Genomic DNA, 17,653 nt, shown 5'->3' on the forward strand with positions numbered 1-17,653 from the left:
GCCAGTGGCACACCAGATCTAGTTTCTATCTCAGGGCAGTTGGATCCGGCTTGAGCAGAGTGTGGACATCACCCTCAGTCTGTGGCCAGCCCGACTGGCTGGGGCTGGTCGTTTTCCTTAGGACCCGATGAGGGTTTTCTGTGTCCACGGTCTGGAGTGTGTTTGTGATGAGGGCTTATCCAGGCTTGCTTCCATGTGGTCTCTCACTGTGTCTTGGTGGGGGCGGGCTCTTGGGAGATGAAGCCCAAGAAGAGACGCTTGGGGTGCGGTTGAGGGGCAGACAATGAGTGAACTCAGCCAAAGATGAGTAAGAGCCCGTGTTATGCCTTGGCAGGAACGTGGCAAAGCATATTTTTCCTGCCGTTATGGCTCTGCAGTGGCCATCTGGCAGCCCCTTCAGAAGGACCCGTCCTCCTGCTGGGGAGGAATGGCTCGGAGAAGGATCATTAGCGGGTGAGGAATATTCTAAGCACCCAAGTGGATTTAATTGCTTAGATCCTGAAGGTCCCATCAAGGTGACGGAAGCAAGGCTGTGGGTAGTTAACTGGAACGTTTGAATCTTTAATGCCTGAGGAGGGGATGGCATCCTTGGGTCTGCTCACCCAGAGATTGTGGGGGGGCCCTCTGTGGGTGACAGCGTGGGGAATCTCGCAGTGTGCAGGGGCTTGATGGCCTCTTAGGTCCCTTCAAGCTCTGAGATTCTGTGATTCTGTGATAGGAGGAGTGGAAATTGGTTTATTGGAGGCAAAAGAGAAGCCTGAAGTGGCCAGAGGTGTCCTATGTGGACGTGCAAAATACAACTCGCGTTTAACCAGCCTCGCAGAGTATTTGACGGGATTCTAGCCTCTGCCTGGGAGTGGGGACAGTTGGGGCGGGCTGAAGGCCGTGGCCTGAACCGGAGAAAGGGCCGGAGGGAGAGGCGCTGGGGAAACGGGACTCGGTCTGGCTCCCCAAGGGCGCCTGCCATGGCTTAGCACTTCCACCAGCCCGGAGCACTTTCTGCCTGAGCTGACAGTTTTATCCTCCCTTGCTTGACAACACCGTTTTTTTCTCCTTCAGCAAGCAGGCAGTTTCTGCTTCCTTTCCAAGGTCACGTCTGCCCACACTTAAGCCAGGATTAAATCAGGTTTGTAACATCTTTTTTTGGCAACAGCTCATTAATGGTTTGCCACTGGCTTCACTCACAATACCTTCTGGGTTTATTTCTTGATTTGTACATATGGCTTGATTTATCTATATAGCTGGGAGGCATAGAGCCAATAGTTAATACAGTATCACAACTGTTAGAACACTTTAAAGAATAATTACAAACAAGATGAATGAGATAATAAAACTGAATTTGTGGGAGAATGCCCACCTACACACAACACAACCAACCTGCAGGTTCCCCAGGGATCCCCCAAATTGCTGGAAGAACCATGTCTTTCTTTTGAAAGGTCAAGAGGGAGGGAGCTAAACTTTCCTAGGGGGAGGTTGTGCTCCAGAGGATGGTGGGCACAGCCGGGAAGGCACCTTGCCTGGGTCTCATTAGATGGAAGCTCTTTAGCAGGTGGGACCCGCCACCTGCTCTCCTTCTGGACACGATGGGAAGAAGCGATCTTTCAAATACCCTGCTCAGATGAGAGCTTTAGAGGTCAAGACCAGCACCTAGAATTGCACCTGGAAGGAACTGGCAGCCAATGAAGTGTGTGGAACAGGTGTGACACCTGCCGCCCTAGAGGCACACGTGAGTGCAGCCATGACCTGCACCTGCTGCTGAAATTTCCAGACACTCTTCAAGGGCAGCTCCGTGTACAACGTGCTACAGGAATCCACTCTGGAGGTGACTGTGAGCAGAACCCCGTGGGCCAGGAAGGGGTGCAGCTGGTGCACAATACAAAGGATTTTCCTAACAGTTTCCAACCAAGCCTAAGTGGGCTCCGGGTCCAAGAGCGATGGCCACGGGGGGTTCTTGGTCCATCAGAGAGATGGGCTGGCCTGAATGCTCCCCTCCAATTGCCTTGTTGCACCCCAGGATCCCACCTCAGGACGAGGACTTTGGGGCGCAGAGGCCAGGGGCTCTCTGGCCTCTTAGCTCCAGGCTTTCCCTCAGAACAAGGCAGAATCTGGATAGCCTCCCCCCCCCATGGAAGAAGGCGGTCTCAGAGGGGAGTTGGAAAAGCCACACAAACCAGGGGGGGGGAGTTTCCATGCAGAGCTGGCCTGCCCCCCTGCAGGCCCTTCTACAGATAGGGGTTTTTCCCAAATGGCCATCCCAGCCTTTCTCTGGGGGGGGGAAGGGAGAGGGTGAGTCGGCAAGGCCGTGGGTGCTGGCAGGCTGCACACTGCTTGTTCCTGATGACCTCTTTGGGTTTCATTTATTCTGAACATAATTAATTCCAGGACACCGCAGTGGCTGACATGTTTCAATAATTAGTACAATCAAACCACTGTAATTGGAATAGTATTTGCAAACCCTTGGAAGGGGTGCCCACGGGATTGCCATGGAGCTCCCTCTCTCTGTGTGACACGTGCGTGCGCATCAGGCCTGCAAAGTCACACAAGGCACCAGTGTCTGCGGCAGAGAGAGGCCGGCCCGCACAACCCAGCACAAAGGCCAGCTCTGGTTCTCGGAGCCCCCATTCCTCCCCCCCCCATCCCCTGTGGGGCCTGCTCTGCCACAGCTCCACTCCCAAGGAGCAACAGAGAGCAGCGCCCTGTTGTGCTGGGTCAGCACCATGGACAGCAGCCAGGCCGCCACCTTCCGTTGCCTAAGTCCTCCTCCCCCTCCCCCCCACAGGACATCCCCCCCCCCGCTTTGAAAGGCCAGAAGCCACCGCGACTCGGGGCGAAGCTTCTCTGGCCTCCTCTCCATTTTCAGTCCCTTTGGGGGGAGAAATTCCTCCTCTTCCAAGCCCAGCGCTGAAAGTCAATTTGAAAATTAATCCTTTCCGCAGCAGGGGCCGAATTCCTTCCCTCCCTCTCGCACCAGCCGCAACTCCAGCCAATCCTTCAGTGCGCTCTTGGCGGCTCTTGCGGTCAAAACTCTGCCCCGCTGTGCCTCAACCTACTCCGCGCCAGCTGGTGGGACCGGAACTCCTGGCGCCTGGTTGAGCCAATCTCTCAGGGAAGAGCGCCCTGGAGGGGCTGGTGGCCAGAGGAGCACCCGATGGCCAATGGAGTGCCGTTTTGCGCCATGTTGGGGGGTCCCCCTCACCCCAAATGCCAGCCCTGCCCCTTAGGGGAGGTGACCTCGCCACAATTGCTGCCTACAACTGGTGCCATTGGGGCACCCCAGGCCTGAGTGGAAAGAGGTAAATGCTCCATCTGTCCCTTTCTGCGTAGCCCCTGCTGTAAAAGCCCCCCCCCGTTCATTCGCTGGGGTTACTTCTACGCCCCAGACATGGCAGCCGGGATGGAGGCAGCCCATCAGCCTGTCTGGGAATCAGCTGCCTGTCCAGGGAGGAAGGCACACCGGTTGGCCCCCACCCAAGGAGTGGATGGGAACCGACCCACCAACGCAGAAGGGGCTCCTGCCTCTTCATGTGGGGCCGAACAGCTAAGCCCTCCTCCTCATAAAGGGGGCTCGTCTCACCGAGAGTCAACAGCTGCCCAGAGTTTTCGGGACGGCTTCTTAGCTTGTCCGACCCCAGGCGCCCCTGGATTCCCGCTGGCTCCTTGGAAGTTTTGGGGAGCAGCGTGACTGCAGATCCCTTCTTTGGCTCAAAGACCCCCAGGGATTGTGGAGGGGCAGCTGGAGCCCCTTCCCTCATTAAAGACACAGCACACACACCCCTCAAGAGGATGGAGCCTCTTGGGCAAAGAGCCTCTTCCGAAGCCCCCGCTGGACTGAAGGGGGGGCAGCAGCCTCATCTTCGGGGGGGGGGGAGCAAGAGCCTGTACAACACACCAAACCTTTGATCAAACAAACCCCGGTTTATGCAGTGTCCCTCTTTGAGGGAGATGGGAGGCTCAGAAATGTGAAATATAAAATATAAACCAATAAATAAAACAGAAATAATTTAAGGGTCCCCACCACAGGTGCAAAGGGACCTTGAGCCACCCCCCCCCACCTGGTGCAATCCCAACTGGGCTGTGTGTGTCTGTGTGTGCGCAGGGAAGCTACAGCCCAATGCCCCACCCCACCCCCCAGCCAAAAAGACACCGCCTGGCCCAGCTTCTCACTACTTTTATTTGCTTCCAAAGCTTGACATACATCACATTTCCTGCTTGCCCATAAAGAGGCCGGGTGCAGCTTCTGGGGGTTTTGGGGGAGAGCTTCTCCCCTGCTTGGCAGGGCCTGCTCCCCACAGGTCAGAGCACCTCCCCACACCCCTGCAGGCGTCAGGCTCCAGCTGTGGGCAGAGGCTGTGGTGGGGGGTGGGGAGGCCGGGGTTGAGGTGGAGGGTCTCAGCGGCTGTAGCCAAATTCATCAGCATCATCAGCGCGAAAGTCTCCGTAACGCCACAGGTTCAGCTGCAAGGAGACAAGCCGGCGGAATGAGCCCCTGCCCACTTGGCCAGGGCTTGCTTCCCCCTCCTGGGGGGCATGGGGGGGGGGAAGACCACTGGCTCACTTACTCGGGCACTCTTGGCAGCTTCCTGAGCATTCAGGTATTCCGTCATCTGCAAGAGAGAGGCAGCCTCAGAGACCGCTGGCCCCCAGGCCCCGTTTTCCAGGGCCCCTCCCTTCCCCCGCCCCCACGAAGCCCCCCACCCAGGGCTCACCACTTTCTGGAACTGCTTCTCCTTCCGGGGCTCCACCATGACCAGCCCCGTCTTGACCAGCCCCAGCCCCACATCGGCCTTGGAGTCGGCAAACTGCAGCGTGACGTGGGTACAGCCGGGCCCGGCGTACTCCACATTCAGCAGGCACTGCGTGTTCTGGATGTCCCGCACGGCGCTGTCCACCACGTCCGCTCGGGCCTCCTCCTGCCAGGGAAGGACGCTGCCAGTCAAGCGGGCAGAGGGGACGGGGCGCGCCAGGCCAGAGACGGGGCCTGGGTTTGGTGGAACCGAAGGGGGCCACCCTCTCATGTCGAGCCCCCCTTTATGACGGTGCTCCCCGCGGAGAGGCTGCCTTCCAGTGAACTGTGAGAGCCCCGAAAGAAAGCAATACACGATATGCCCCCCAACCTTCGTGAAACGAACGTCAGAATGCAGCACCACAAAGTAACAGCATTCTAAACATAAAGCAATTAAAAGCATAAATCAATTTTAAAAAGTTAAAAGGGGGTGCAGCTGCCTGCCATCCCCCACCTTTTCTCTGCTGCTCAGCTGCCATCCCAGGTGTGTGGGGGGCTACAGGACACCCCCTTCCTTCCCTGTAAGCCTGCCCTGGACTTACATCCTGAGGCACCTGGATGAAGGCAAACTTGTATTCGGTGGCCTGGGCGGGCAGGACCCGGGTGCCAAAGGCCTGTGGCAGGGTGGCCAGGCGGGTGGAAGGCAGGGTCTCCTTCTGAAGACGAGAAGGAAAGCAGGCGGTTAGTGGCTGCACCGGCCTATCCACTCCCCCAGACTCCCGGCTGTGGCCGCAGCTGTTCCAAGCAGCCAAGATGGCGGCCGAAGGCGGCACCCCCTGGATCTTGGCAGGCAGAGGCTGAACAATGGGGAGGGGCTGCTGTGAGGGGCCATGGCCTCTTTCCAAGGACTAAGACCAACCAGTCAGGTGGGGCACACCTATGGACCCCAGACCCACTCTGTCATCTTCCCTGGGCCTGTCCCCATCCGCCATAGATGAGTTGAGGGCTTCTCTGGCAAAAATGGCATGAATCCCCAGCTGTGATTTCTAGCACAGGCGCCTCTGCCCCCTTGGCTGGGCCCACCTAAGAAGACAGAGGGTTTCCAGCACCCCGTCTCCCCTTCCTCCCAACTGGGAGTCTTTGGGGGGTCTGCTGACCCAGCCCCCCTGCCCGGGCCCCTCAGCCTACAGGGCCCCTTCTCTGCCCTGGCTTAGCCGGGGGGGGGCAGTTGTAGGGAGTGAGCACCCCGGCTGTAGATTCCTCAGCTGTCTCCCAGAGGGACGTCCAGTCTGCTTCTGCCCCATCGACACCCCCTCCCCCCGTTTCTCTGGCCCCCGACCCTCCCCTGTCCTGAGCTGCTGCAGCAGCTGCTTCCTGCTCAGGATCAAGGGGGGCCCCTCCCCTGCAGCCCCCACTCACGTTGCCATAGTCGATGTAGAAGACGTGCACTTTGGCCAGGGACTCCACCTTCTCCACCCGCGCCCGATACCTGGGAGGGAAGAAGGGGCACCTGGCATGACCTCTCCCCAGACAGGGGCCTCACCCGCCAGCCCAGACTCTGCCCGCTTCTCTGCTTCCCTCGCCCACAGACGTCCAACCTCTGAGCCCACTGAGCAGAGACCGCCCCCTACCTTCCCTGCACCCCCCCACCGCCCCTCTTCCAGCAGCCCCCCCCCCCGCCTCAGGGACCGGCTCCTCCCTCTGGCCGCTCATGGCCACCCCTCAAAAAGCCCAAGCCCCCCCTCCCTCGGCTGTGCTTCCCAACCTTTCTCCAGACTGGCCCAGGCCAGCCCCTCCCTCCAGCGACCGGTGCTCGGAGGGCACTGCAGGGCCGGGTCCTGCAGGGGGTCCGAGGCTCCTGATGAGGAAGGGGTTGGCCTGGGGCTGGCCCAGCCCAGCAGGGAAGATTGGCCGAAGGGTTGCTTCTCACTCTGGGTGGGGAAGAGGGTCTCTGGGTGACCCTGGGGGTCCCTGTGCATACCATTCTCCATCCACAAATTTGGCAATGCAGAAGTCCCCACGACGGGGGGTGTAGGCCCCCTCCACAGGGGGGCAGCCAGCAATCTCGCCCCGCATGCTCTCCATCAACTTCTCCAGCTGGGTCCCTGCGGGGGGGGGGGAAAGAGTGAGTCAGGCCGGCCATCTGGACAGCCATCCCCCCACGCTAGCCTGGTCATCCCCCGACCCGTGCCCACCTCTGCTTCTTGGTGGACCCGAGCCTCACCTGATCCAGGCCCCCACTGACCGCTCATGCCCTGCCCTGCCCTCCCTCCCCCTCCCCGAGACCCTCTTCCCCACCCAGAGCCTCCAGCTGTCCCCGTCTCCCTAAACCAGGTGTGGGGCAGAAGGCCAGCCCCCTCCAGCTGCCCCTCACCCGTCTCCACGTCCTGCACGTAGAAGTGGAGGTCATCGGTGACCTCCGTCACAAAGACGGGCTTGTAGTTGGCCGTGCGTTCCTTCTCCTCGGCTGTGGTCACCACGTCTTCCACGGGGGGCTCTTCATACTGTGACCACACCTGGGAAAGAGAGATGCAGGGGGGGGTGTCAGTGGGGTGAGGCAACAGCCTGCCCTGGGAGGGCACAGGGACCGTCTGAAGACTCTCCCCCCTGGGTCCAGGGACAGGCCCAGCTGGCCCAGCAGGTGCACGAAGGTCCCTCTGACCATGACGGCCACTTGCTCCTCTAGCAACTCACGCTGTCCTCTACCACGCAACCCATAATGCTCAGAAACCGCAGGCCGGATCACCTCTTCCAGTTTGGCCCGTTTGGGGCCTCAGAGGGATGAGCTGTGGGTCCTCCTCCCCGCCTGGCCCCTGCCCCGCCTCCCTTCGGGCGCTGCTTTCTCCCAGAGGGCTCCCCCGGCCCCTTCGAGACCCCCGGAGCTAATGGCTCTCCTCCAGTAGAACAGGACAGAGTGACCGAGTTGGAAGGGACCTTGTAGGTCATCCAGTCCGGCAGACCCAGATGCTGCCCAACCGCTGCTCCTCCCGTGAGAGTTCTTCTTCTTGGGGAGAAGCAACTCTGCCCTCCCCGGCCCCTGGTGACCATCGGGCCATTTTCTCCAAGCAGCTGGTGCACTCCCCCCCTCCCGTGCTAGCCTCCCCCCCCTCCTCCTGTGCATCTTCTCCACCTGCTCCAGGGCCTCTTCGCCCGGCCTCTGTTTGGCCTCCTGCCTCTGTGAGGCCTACAAAATCTCCTTCGCCTTCCTGAATTCAGGCTTCCGCCCTGGTCACAAATCGCCCCCGCTGCTTCCCAGCTGCTCAGGATTGGGAGACTCTGTGCCCGGGTGGGCTCCTCCCCCCTTCCCCCCCACGGCATCTGGGGTTGCCTTCCTTCCTGTGTGTTCCTCCTCCACTGCCTACACCTAAGGACCCCCTCAGCACCTGCCCCAGGGGCCTTTTCAGCCTTCCTCCCATTTCTTTTGAGGCTCAGCTCATCCCTTGCCAAGAGCCCCCCCCCTCTTGGTAACCCATCAGCCACTCCCCCGACCCCGTCTGTCCAGCCAGATGTTTCTCTCTCTTCCTGGGCCACGTCCTTCAACAGGGGGGGATGAAGACAAGCCCCCCCCGTGTCCCTCACCCTCTTGTCCAGCACCCCTCAGTCCCTGCACACTGTCTGCAGGGGTGGGGCTGTTGGCGCGATTCTTTCTCCCAGGGGGGGAAGTCCTCCCATCCCGTTTTCTTGATGGCCTGAGAGGTCTGCAAGCCCCCCCCCCCAGCCAGCAGGTAGAGCTCCCCCTCTTCTGGTCAGCCCAGCCATTGCTGCCTCTCAGAAGGGAACCTGACCACTCCCAGCCTTCTCCTCCGCCCCCCCCTCAGCACCAGGTAGAACGCTTCCCATCATCCTGAGCCCTGGGCTTGGGACCGTTCCTCTTCATCCAGCCCCCCCTCCCCCGCGAGGTCCGTTCTGAGCCTCTGGGTTATTCCTCTGCAGCTCCCACCTGCCCTGCCTGTCCCCCGCCCCCTCCCTTTATTGGGGCCTGTGGCAGCTCTTCCCCATTGGAACAGGTGTCCCCTGGGAGGAAGACGGCCCCAAACACGGCTCTTCCCACAGGCCTTTTGGGGTGAACCGGAGGGGGGGGGGCGTCCCACTGATGGCTGCTTTAATTTCAGCCACTCTTTACTATTCAAACGGCAACGAAGTTATAGATTTTAGGATTCGATTGCTTTTAATACCGACTTGTACTGTTTGATAATGCCGTAAGCCGGCTAAGTTGCTGGCCGTAGATAAATCCCATAAAGCAGCAGACAGAATCCCTCGTCTCTGCCATCTTGGCTTCTGGAGGCTCCCCCCTCCCCGCCCCAACTCCACTTGCCTGGCATTCCCCCCCCAGGAGGGAATTTGCCTGTGCCTGAAACCCTGGGGGGGGGGAACAAGCCAGGCCCCCACTTGCAGCCTGTGAAAGCCGCTCCTTCCGCCTCCATCTTCTGCCAGGAACCAGAGGGGGGCCTGGCCTGATTCCCCCCCCCCAGTTTCCTTCCCCTGGTGACCTTCAAGGTCTCCTCTTGGAAAGGAGGGGGAAGAGATGATGCCTTCAAGTTCTCCGTTTCCTCTGCCGCCCATCCGAAATCTGCAGGATGGGGGCAGGTGCCACGGAAGAGCACCTGCCAGGGGCAGCCACAGCAGCCGGTGGGGGGAGGGTCCCAACCAGAAGTCAGGAAGATGAGCCCCACGGGGGGGGGGGCAGGACACTGACCCGATGCTTGCGAGGAGGAGTTGGATGGCAGCCTCCTCTCCATGGCCAAAATGAAGGCATGCAGGGGAAGGTGGACGCTCCTCCCTCTCGGTCAGGCCACTGCTTGGGCCCTTCCTGGCGGGCTCCCCAGGAGGCTGCCTCGGTGGCCAAAGGATCCGGTCCCTGGGGCCTGCTGGGCGGGGGAGGGCTGCCCGTGCTGTCCCCACTCCCTCTCTGTGTGCCTGAGGACGCCTGGCAGTGGGGGAGGGACGCAAGGCAGGGTCCCCAGCCCCTTTTGGAGCAGCAGAGCTTGGAAAAGGGAGTGAACTGCTGAACACCAATGCCAAGCCCCCCCCCCCAGCGCTCTGAGTAGCAGCAGCAGCAGCCCTGCCGGGAGGCCACCCTCCCCCACCCCCCAGTGCCCGGCTGGTACCTTCTCCTTCTTCTGCTTGGCGGCGGCCTCGGCCACCACCAGGGGCTTGTAGTAGTTGCTGCGCTCGGCCGTGAAGTGCACCTTGGAGAGGGCCTGCTCCACCAGCGCCACGGAGAGGTTGACGCCCTCGATGTGCAGCCACCCGATGAAGTTCCCGGCCTTGTCCATGCCCTCCACTTCCACGTCCACCTGCAGGGGGCAGAAAGCAGCGGGCAGCTGTGGGAGGGCGGGCAGGCAGCTCCCCAAAGGCTCCATCTCCCCCAGCCACGCCATCCCCCCCACAGAGGTGTCCCCCCTCCTCCAGAGGGAGGAGTTTCCTAAGACCCCCACCCACCCCCTAGCCCAGGGTCTCCTCATGAGAAAATGCCTGCTTGCATAAAACCAGCCCTCGCCCTCGTCACCACAAACACTTGTACACCTTTCAGGTGTTTCAAGCTCGGTTAAGCAATGGAGCGAACGTCCCCACAGCCTCCCCACAGCCCTCAGCCGCCTCCGCAGATCGGCCTCCCTCCCAGGGCTGCAAGACACGTCGAACACACCACGCCGATCCACAAGCGGCCAGGTCCCCACCGAGGGAGGCTTGCGAGGGCAACTTGTGGGAGAGACTGGCTCCAGCCTGCCTTCCCCAGCCCAGCAAGAGGGTCTCGGGGGCCTGTCCGAAGGGCCCACTTCTGTGGCTGTCCTGGCACAACTGGGCCCGAGGGCTTCTCTGCCAACCCTCACGGGTGCTGCTCAGCGGGAGGCAGATGACAGGTTCCTTCTGTCCATCAGGTGGGGCCCTTATCAGGAAACTGTGAAGGCTGCCAATCAGGCTCAGGGCAGGCGGGCGTGTGGAGCACCGCCCGAGGGAGTCTAAAGCTGGGGTCTTCCTTGTGGGCCCCTCCTCAAGGATACCAGCTAATGCAGATGCCTGGCCCTTCGGCTCTGTTCACCCCTCCACCAGCGGAAGAAGGGCCGGGCTGATGCCCCAGCACCTGTGGGGAGAATCCTGGAGCCAACCAGCCAAGGTGGGGGGGGGGAACAGCCGACGGGCTTGGAGGAGAAGGGTCCTCTCAAGGGAAGGGGCTGCCCGCCACGGCCAACTCACAGCACCTCAATGGGCAGGGATCCCTACAGTTGACCAACTTCTAATTCGGCCATCCTTTGGTCTCTCTCAAATGCCTTTCAGTGAGAAAGCAGCCTTGGTTGGACTCCGCAGAGACTTCATCGCCATGCCCACCCCTTGCCCAGCTGCCATGCACGGATGCCTCCGCCCGCAGCTTCCTCTGGAGAGCCTGGTGCCCCTCGCCCCCTGCTCCACCTTGGCAACCAGCTCACTGGCAGACAAGGGCCTCCACAGGGCCCAGAACGCTGGCCCCGTCCTCCTCTGTTCACCTGGCACCAGGGCTCGTGTCTGCCCAGACTGCCCTGCTGGCTGCCCGTCAGAAAGGGGCCAGATCCTGAGGGTGGAGAGCGGCCAGACTAGCCCTGAGGTGGAGCAGCCCTTTGCTGCTTTGCGAGGGGGGGGGGAGAGAGGAGAGAGAGAGGCTGCAAAATACTGCACGGTTTTGCAAGGGCAGCATTCAGGTGGGAGGGGGCATCAGCTATGACCCTCGGGAGCCCCCACAGCTTCAACCTGGCCAAGGGGCCAGAAAGTATCACTCTGAAAGCAGGCAGGAGTCTCGAAGAAATGGGCCTTCCAGGGCCGTCCCTGAGTAGTTGTCAGGCCTCGACACTTCCTGGCATTAAACTGGCTTCCCCTTTCTGACTGACTTTATAGATGCTTATTCTGTATTTTTAATTGTGGCTTCAAATGCCAGTGGCATTTTTCACCTGTGTTTAGCTACTGGTTGCCACCAGGAGATTTTAAGGAGGAGGTAAGCACGGCCAGGTTCCAAAACCCACACTGCAAAAGTGACTTCTTAGTGAGAGCAGCGTCCAAACCCAAGATGGGAAAAGAATTCAGGAGAAATCTGGAGGAAGAAATCCTGCAGGAGAATTGCTTAAGATAAAAGCAGGAGCCCACCTGGCGCCCACCAGCTCCGCTTCAGGCAGGCTGAGATGCCAGGATGGCAGCAGCCTTTCACTCTGAAAGGAAAGAGGGGAGGCCGGGTGGGCAGGAGACCCCCAGTGCCAGGCCCAGCAAGGGCGAAGTTGCAGTGGCCGGGCGGTGCCAGCTGAACAGCAGAAGAAATGGGGACACCGCACAGCCCCAAGGCCATCACAGGAGGATCCCTGCCAAGGTTGAGCAGGAAGGCGGCACCCCTCCCAGCCCGAGGGAGGAAGCGGACGAGTTTGAATTTCAGAAACCAGCCCGGATTAGCCACACTTGGGTGCCCCGCGGCTCACTCAGGCGGCAAGGGCAGAAGCCGGCCAGGCAAGCCAGCCAAAGGAAGGGCTGAGCCTCGCTGGGCTGCTGGGCAGAACCCTCCGGGTGACCCTCCAGGCCAGCGAGCCAAGGCAGGAATCCCCCCAGGGAGGAGGTGGGGAGAGGGGAGACCAGCCCCACTGTGCACCACGGCCCGGTCAGCTCTGGGTCCTGAGCCATTTCCCCCCTAGACCTGCTGGCACTCCAGCTCTGCTCCCCAGGCACCCCTGCGCTGTGCCTCTCCAGCCTGCCGCCCCCCAATTTGTGCAAGGCCAGGAGAATGACCCCCCCCCAGAGGTTGGAGGGGTGAGACGGTGGGTGAGATCGGCGTTCTTCTAGCACTGAATCCGGGCTTCCAGAGCAGCCCCAGAGCCTGAGCCCCAGGCCTCTTTTCCCCTCCACAGGCGCTCAGCACCCATGGTCTTGATTTTTAAAACTTTGATGATGATTCTTTCTTTTGTGTAACTCACAGTTGCCTTTCTGTTCCAAGCTTTTTCCTTTGACTGACTTAAAAACATGGTTTTTTAAATTCCTATTATTTTATGGCAGAAAAGAGAGAACCGCAAATCCAATAAATGACCACACAATTCTGTTGAGAAAACAGAGAAACTGCTTGGAGTGCAAAGTGATGATGGGCTCCTTTCTCCCTTCAATTAAGACACTCTCTCTCCCTCCCTCTCCCTCTCCCTCTCTCACATACACACACACACACACACACACACACACACACACACACACACAGCAGCAGACTCTCACCCTGCTGGTTAATCCTAACTACCTCTTGCTTTCTCCCACAGCCTCAATGCAGCTGGATGTCCCTGAAATGCAGAAAACCAGCAGCCCCACTTAGCCCACCCCACACCCTTCCTGTCCCCCATAACCACACTTGGGCAAGAGGCGGAGGGCGACCCACAGACCGGTCCAGCACTCCTGAAGGGGAGCCCAGCACCAACTCCCCCCAGCTGCAGCTCCCTCCCAAAGCAAGACTGGGCAAGGGGGTCTGGTCCCCTGAGCCCGCAGCAGGCCCTACCCTGGCCTTGGTCCCCCCCAGGCAAGAGAGGCGCCCCCCAATGCCCAGCAGCCTCTGTCCCCAGGGGAGGCCCCATCCTTTTCTGGGACAGCAGGAACTCTTCTGAGCAGCTACGGAGGAGCGAGGTCCCAGGCGGGCGCCGCCTCCCGCCGGCTTCGGTTCTCTAGCGCGGGGTCCCGCTCCACCACCCCAGGCCCAGGCGGCCCCAGCAGGGCTGCAGTGGGGAGGTGGGCAAAAAGGGGTCTCCGCCCGCGGCTCGCCGAAGGGCCTGAGCAGAGGCCGCCCCCTCTGCAGTCGGCACTTTGCCCGCGGCCCGGGCCTTTTCCCCGCCGCCGCTCCGCTCATCGGAGGGCTGCGCGGCTGGCCGCCTTCCCCGCGAACCCCGGAGGGAGGCGGCGAGGCGAGGGGCGGCGTTGCCTGCGCCGAGCGAAGCCGCCCGCCCGCTTGACGCGGCCGCCCTGCCTGCCGAGAAGCCCCTGCGTCAGCAGCAGCAGCAGCGGCGGCGGCGGCAGCAACGGCGGCCGCGCTGGCGGCGGCGGCGGCGGAGTGAAGGACAAAAGGATGCGAGAGCCGCCCAGGCGGCTGCTACCTGCGCCAGCCCCGGGAGCCGAGAGGGGGGCCGCCGCCAGCCGCGGCGCCGGCTTAGGATGGTCCGGGGCTCTGCCGCTGCCGCCGCCGCCCCCGCACGCCCGCCTCCGCCTCCCGCAGCAGTCGCCGGGCGCCGCTGAAAGCTGCAGGCGCGGCGGGCTGCAGGTGCCGCAGCTCCCCACCGCCGGGCCCCGGGGGGCCTCCCGCCGCCTCGCCCGGGACGCCCGCTCGCCGCCCCGCGCCCCTCCGCCCTAGGCGCTGCGCTCCGCCGGGCAGGCAGCGGGGCGAGAGGGAGCCGGAGCCGCCGCCGCCGCGCCGGCCATGGAGCTGCGTCCCCCGCAGCGCCCCCACCGCCGCCGCCGCCAGCCCTTGTCCCGCCGCCCAAGGACGCGCCCGCACAGCCTCGCCGCCGTTCGCCCGGGCGCCCAGCGCGGAGTGCCGCGGCGGCCGCCCGCCCCTCGGGAGGGCTGACTCGGGCCCCGGGCGACCCGCCACCGCCTCCGGCCGGCCGGCCCCTCCCGCCCTGTCCCTCCCCCCCCCCGATGGAGAACGGCGGCGGCGGCGGCTGCCGGGTCCAGCCGGGCTAAGGCAGGAGGGCGGCTCGCCCCGCCGTCGGCTCCGAGTCCCCCGCGATGGCGAAGAATGCTGGCGCCGCACCATGAAGCTCCTGCGGCAGGCTCGGCCGCAGCCCGCCCGGAACGCCGCCCCGCTCGCCTGCCTCGTGGCGCAAGCGTGGCTGGTGGCGTGCGCCCTGGCGGCCAGGCCCGGGCCGCAGAGCTGCCCCTCGGTCTGCTCCTGCAGTAGCCAGCTGAGCAAGGTGGTCTGCACGCGGCGGGGGCTGGCCGAGGTGCCGCCGGGCATCCCCTCCAGCACCCGCTACCTGAACCTGATGGAGAACAGCATCAAGGTGATCCAGGCGGACACCTTCCGCCACCTGCACCACCTGGAGGTGCTCCAGCTGGGGCGCAACGCCATCCGGCAGATCGAGGTGGGAGCCTTCAACGGGCTGGCCAGCCTCAACACCCTGGAGCTCTTCGACAACTGGCTGACGGTGGTGCCCAGCGGGGCCTTCGAGTACCTGTCCAAGCTGCGGGAGCTCTGGCTGCGCAACAACCCCATCGAGAGCATCTCCTCCTATGCCTTCAACCGCGTCCCGTCCCTCATGCGCCTGGACCTGGGTGAGCTCAAGAAGCTCAAGTACATCTCGGAGGGGGCCTTTGAGGGGCTCTACAGCCTGAAGTACCTGAACCTGGGCATGTGCGCCATCCGGGAGATGCCCAACCTATCCCCTCTGGTGGGGCTGGAGGAGCTGGAGATGTCCGGCAACACCTTTCCGGCCATTAAGCCGGGGGCCTTCCACGGACTGAAGTCACTCAAAAAGCTGTGGATTATGAGCGCCCAGATCAGCCTGATCGAACGCAACGCCTTCGACGACCTCACGGCGCTGGTGGAGCTCAACCTGGCCCACAACAACCTCACCTCTCTGCCCCATGACCTCTTCGCGCCTCTGAGGTACCTGGTGGAGCTGCACTTGCACCACAACCCCTGGAACTGCGACTGCGACATCCTGTGGCTCTCCTGGTGGCTGCGGGAGTACATCCCCACCAACTCCTCTTGCTGTGGGCGCTGCCACGCCCCCACACACATGCGGGGCAGGTTCCTGGTAGAGGTGGACCAGACGGCCTTCCAGTGCTCGGCCCCCTTCATCATGGACGCCCCCCGGGACCTCAACATCTCCGAGGGGAGGGTGGCCGAGCTGAAGTGCCGAACCCCGACCATGTCCTCCGTGCGGTGGCTGCTGCCCAACGGGACGGTGCTGAGCCACGCCTCCAACCACCCCCGAATCTCCGTCCTCAACGACGGCACCCTGAACTTCTCCCAGGTTCTCCTCACGGACACGGGGCTATACACGTGCATGGTCACCAACGTGGCAGGGAACTCCAATGCCTCGGCCTACCTCAACGTGAGCACGGCTGAGCTCAACACGTCCAACTACAGTTTCTTCACCACGGTCACTGTGGAGACCACAGAGACATCGCCCGAGAACATCTTCCCCAAATTCACCAAGCCGGTGCCGACCACCTCTACGGGCTACCAGCCGGCCTACACCACCACCACCACCGTGCTCATCCAAACGACCAAAACGCCCAGGCAGGACGCCACCTTGGACAGCAACGACAAGATGCAGACCAGCCTGGACGAGGTAATGAAGACCACCAAGATCATCATCGGCTGCTTCGTGGCGGTGACCCTGCTGGCGGCAGCCATGTTGATCGTCTTTTACAAACTTCGCAAGCGTCACCAGCAGAGGAGTACGGTGGGGGCCGCCAGGACCGTGGAAATCATACAGGTGGACGAAGACATTCCGGCCTCGGCGGCGGCAGCGCCCACCACTGCCGCCACCGCCACCCCTTCGACCGCGTCCGGCATGTCAGGTGAGGGGGCAGTTGTGCTGCCGGCTATTCATGACCACTACAACACTTACAAACCCTCCCAGGGGGCCCACTGGACAGAAAACTGTTTGGGGAACTCTCTGCACCCCACGGTCACGACTATTGCCGAACCGTATATAATACAGACCCACCCCAAGGAGAAAGTGCAGGAAACTCAGATCTGACTCCTTTCCTTGCCCCCCTCCCCCGGCCTTTATTAAATAAATGCAATAGGATGCACAAGAGACAAAACCAACTTTCCTACCCAGAGGGAGGAGGGCAGTCCCCCCAGTATATGCTTCTATATTAAGTCTTGGGCTGAAAGGAGAAGCAGATTCTACTAAAATGTAAAGAAAGGCCTATTTTCTCAGTTGATAGCTGTATTGAGAAGGAAGCGTAACTCAAGAGTCCCCCCACCTCCCCCCCCAGAGACAGAGGCACAGTTCCCCATGGCGAGTCGGCAGCAGACCTATTTAAAGCGAAAACATAAAAACAGCCTTGCTCCCGAAAACAGTGGCGGAGAAGATAAAACAGAAAATTTCAAAACCAAGGAACCGTGGGGGGGGGGAGGGAGGGGGGAGTTGTTCTTTTTAGAAGATGTTACTTAGAATGCAGTAAAAACAAACCCGTTTCTATAGAGACGCTCTTTTCTTAAAGCCTTGGAAAAAGCCGTCTCCATATTTACAGTTATCTTATTTCAAAAAGACAAAAAGGGGGTGGGAGGGCAGGGGGAGGTGCACCGAGGGTTTGTACTGTGCCAAATGTTACAAATGCAATAAAAAGGTCATTTTTATTTATTTCGTTTTTTAAAGACAGTTACCAGAAGGGAATTCAATACTTGTATCAAATTGCAAAAAAATTAAACCAGCAAGATTCATTGCTCTGTCCTCTCTCGGTGAGGATCATGGGGGGGGGGAGGCGGGGAGAGGGAGATTGCACAGGGTTGGGGGGGGCAGTGTTTCTGAGCTGCTTGCTTGCTCTCCTTCCCCTCCAGAGGGAAAAGAGGGGCTGCTTTGGTGCCCACCAGCTTCTCTCTCTCTCTCTCTCTCTCTTGCAAGCCCTGCGCCGCATTCCTGCGGTCCTGTCCTCTCGGTTAACCCTCTCGGGGCGCAGGGCCTGGTGCACGGAGGAGGAGGAGGAGGAGGAGGAGGACATGCCAGGGAAGCCAGTGTGGTGGGTGGGCACCCCATGTATGATCCCGCCCCCCCTTCCCTCCCTGCGCTGCTCCCCCTCCACCCTCCAGCTGCTGCTGCTCTGCCCCTCCCATCTATCGGAGGGCACAAGCCCTCTCTGTCTGCTTCCCCAGGGGAGGGAGATGCGCCCACCCCACTCCCATCACATCCTCCTGTGGGGATGGGCAAACTCTGCCTCCCGGGCTATGAAACCCCCCATTGTCCTGAGCCTGGCTCTCTCGGGCCTTGGGGG

General features: G+C 61.4%; 2 protein-coding genes across 2 annotated transcripts in view; one reads left to right on the plus strand and one right to left on the minus strand.

The window, feature by feature from the left end:
- Positions 1 to 4,152: 4,152 nt before the first annotated feature.
- SND1 (staphylococcal nuclease and tudor domain containing 1) overlaps positions 4,153 to 17,653 on the minus strand; it is a 67,159-nt gene continuing 53,658 nt past the window's right edge. The window contains exons 17-24 of the mRNA XM_039325327.1: positions 9,832 to 10,020; positions 7,098 to 7,239; positions 6,705 to 6,828; positions 6,143 to 6,212; positions 5,326 to 5,439; positions 4,707 to 4,910; positions 4,560 to 4,604; positions 4,153 to 4,455 (exon numbers count right to left, since the gene is read on the minus strand). Of these exons, the coding sequence (XP_039181261.1) occupies positions 4,390 to 4,455; positions 4,560 to 4,604; positions 4,707 to 4,910; positions 5,326 to 5,439; positions 6,143 to 6,212; positions 6,705 to 6,828; positions 7,098 to 7,239; positions 9,832 to 10,020 (954 nt within the window). The 3' untranslated portion in view covers positions 4,153 to 4,389. The remainder of the gene's footprint in view (positions 4,456 to 4,559; positions 4,605 to 4,706; positions 4,911 to 5,325; positions 5,440 to 6,142; positions 6,213 to 6,704; positions 6,829 to 7,097; positions 7,240 to 9,831; positions 10,021 to 17,653) is intronic.
- LRRC4 (leucine rich repeat containing 4) lies at positions 11,417 to 16,896 on the plus strand. The gene is made up of 2 exons (XM_039325346.1): positions 11,417 to 11,479; positions 13,855 to 16,896. Exons 1-2 carry the CDS (start codon positions 11,417 to 11,419, stop codon positions 16,411 to 16,413), a joined length of 2,622 nt encoding a protein of 873 aa, XP_039181280.1. The 3' UTR covers positions 16,414 to 16,896.

Source organism: Crotalus tigris, unplaced genomic scaffold (assembly GCF_016545835.1).
Source record: "Crotalus tigris isolate CLP2741 ecotype Arizona unplaced genomic scaffold, ASM1654583v1 scf7180000024328.341495, whole genome shotgun sequence".
NCBI lineage: Eukaryota > Metazoa > Chordata > Lepidosauria > Squamata > Viperidae > Crotalus > Crotalus tigris.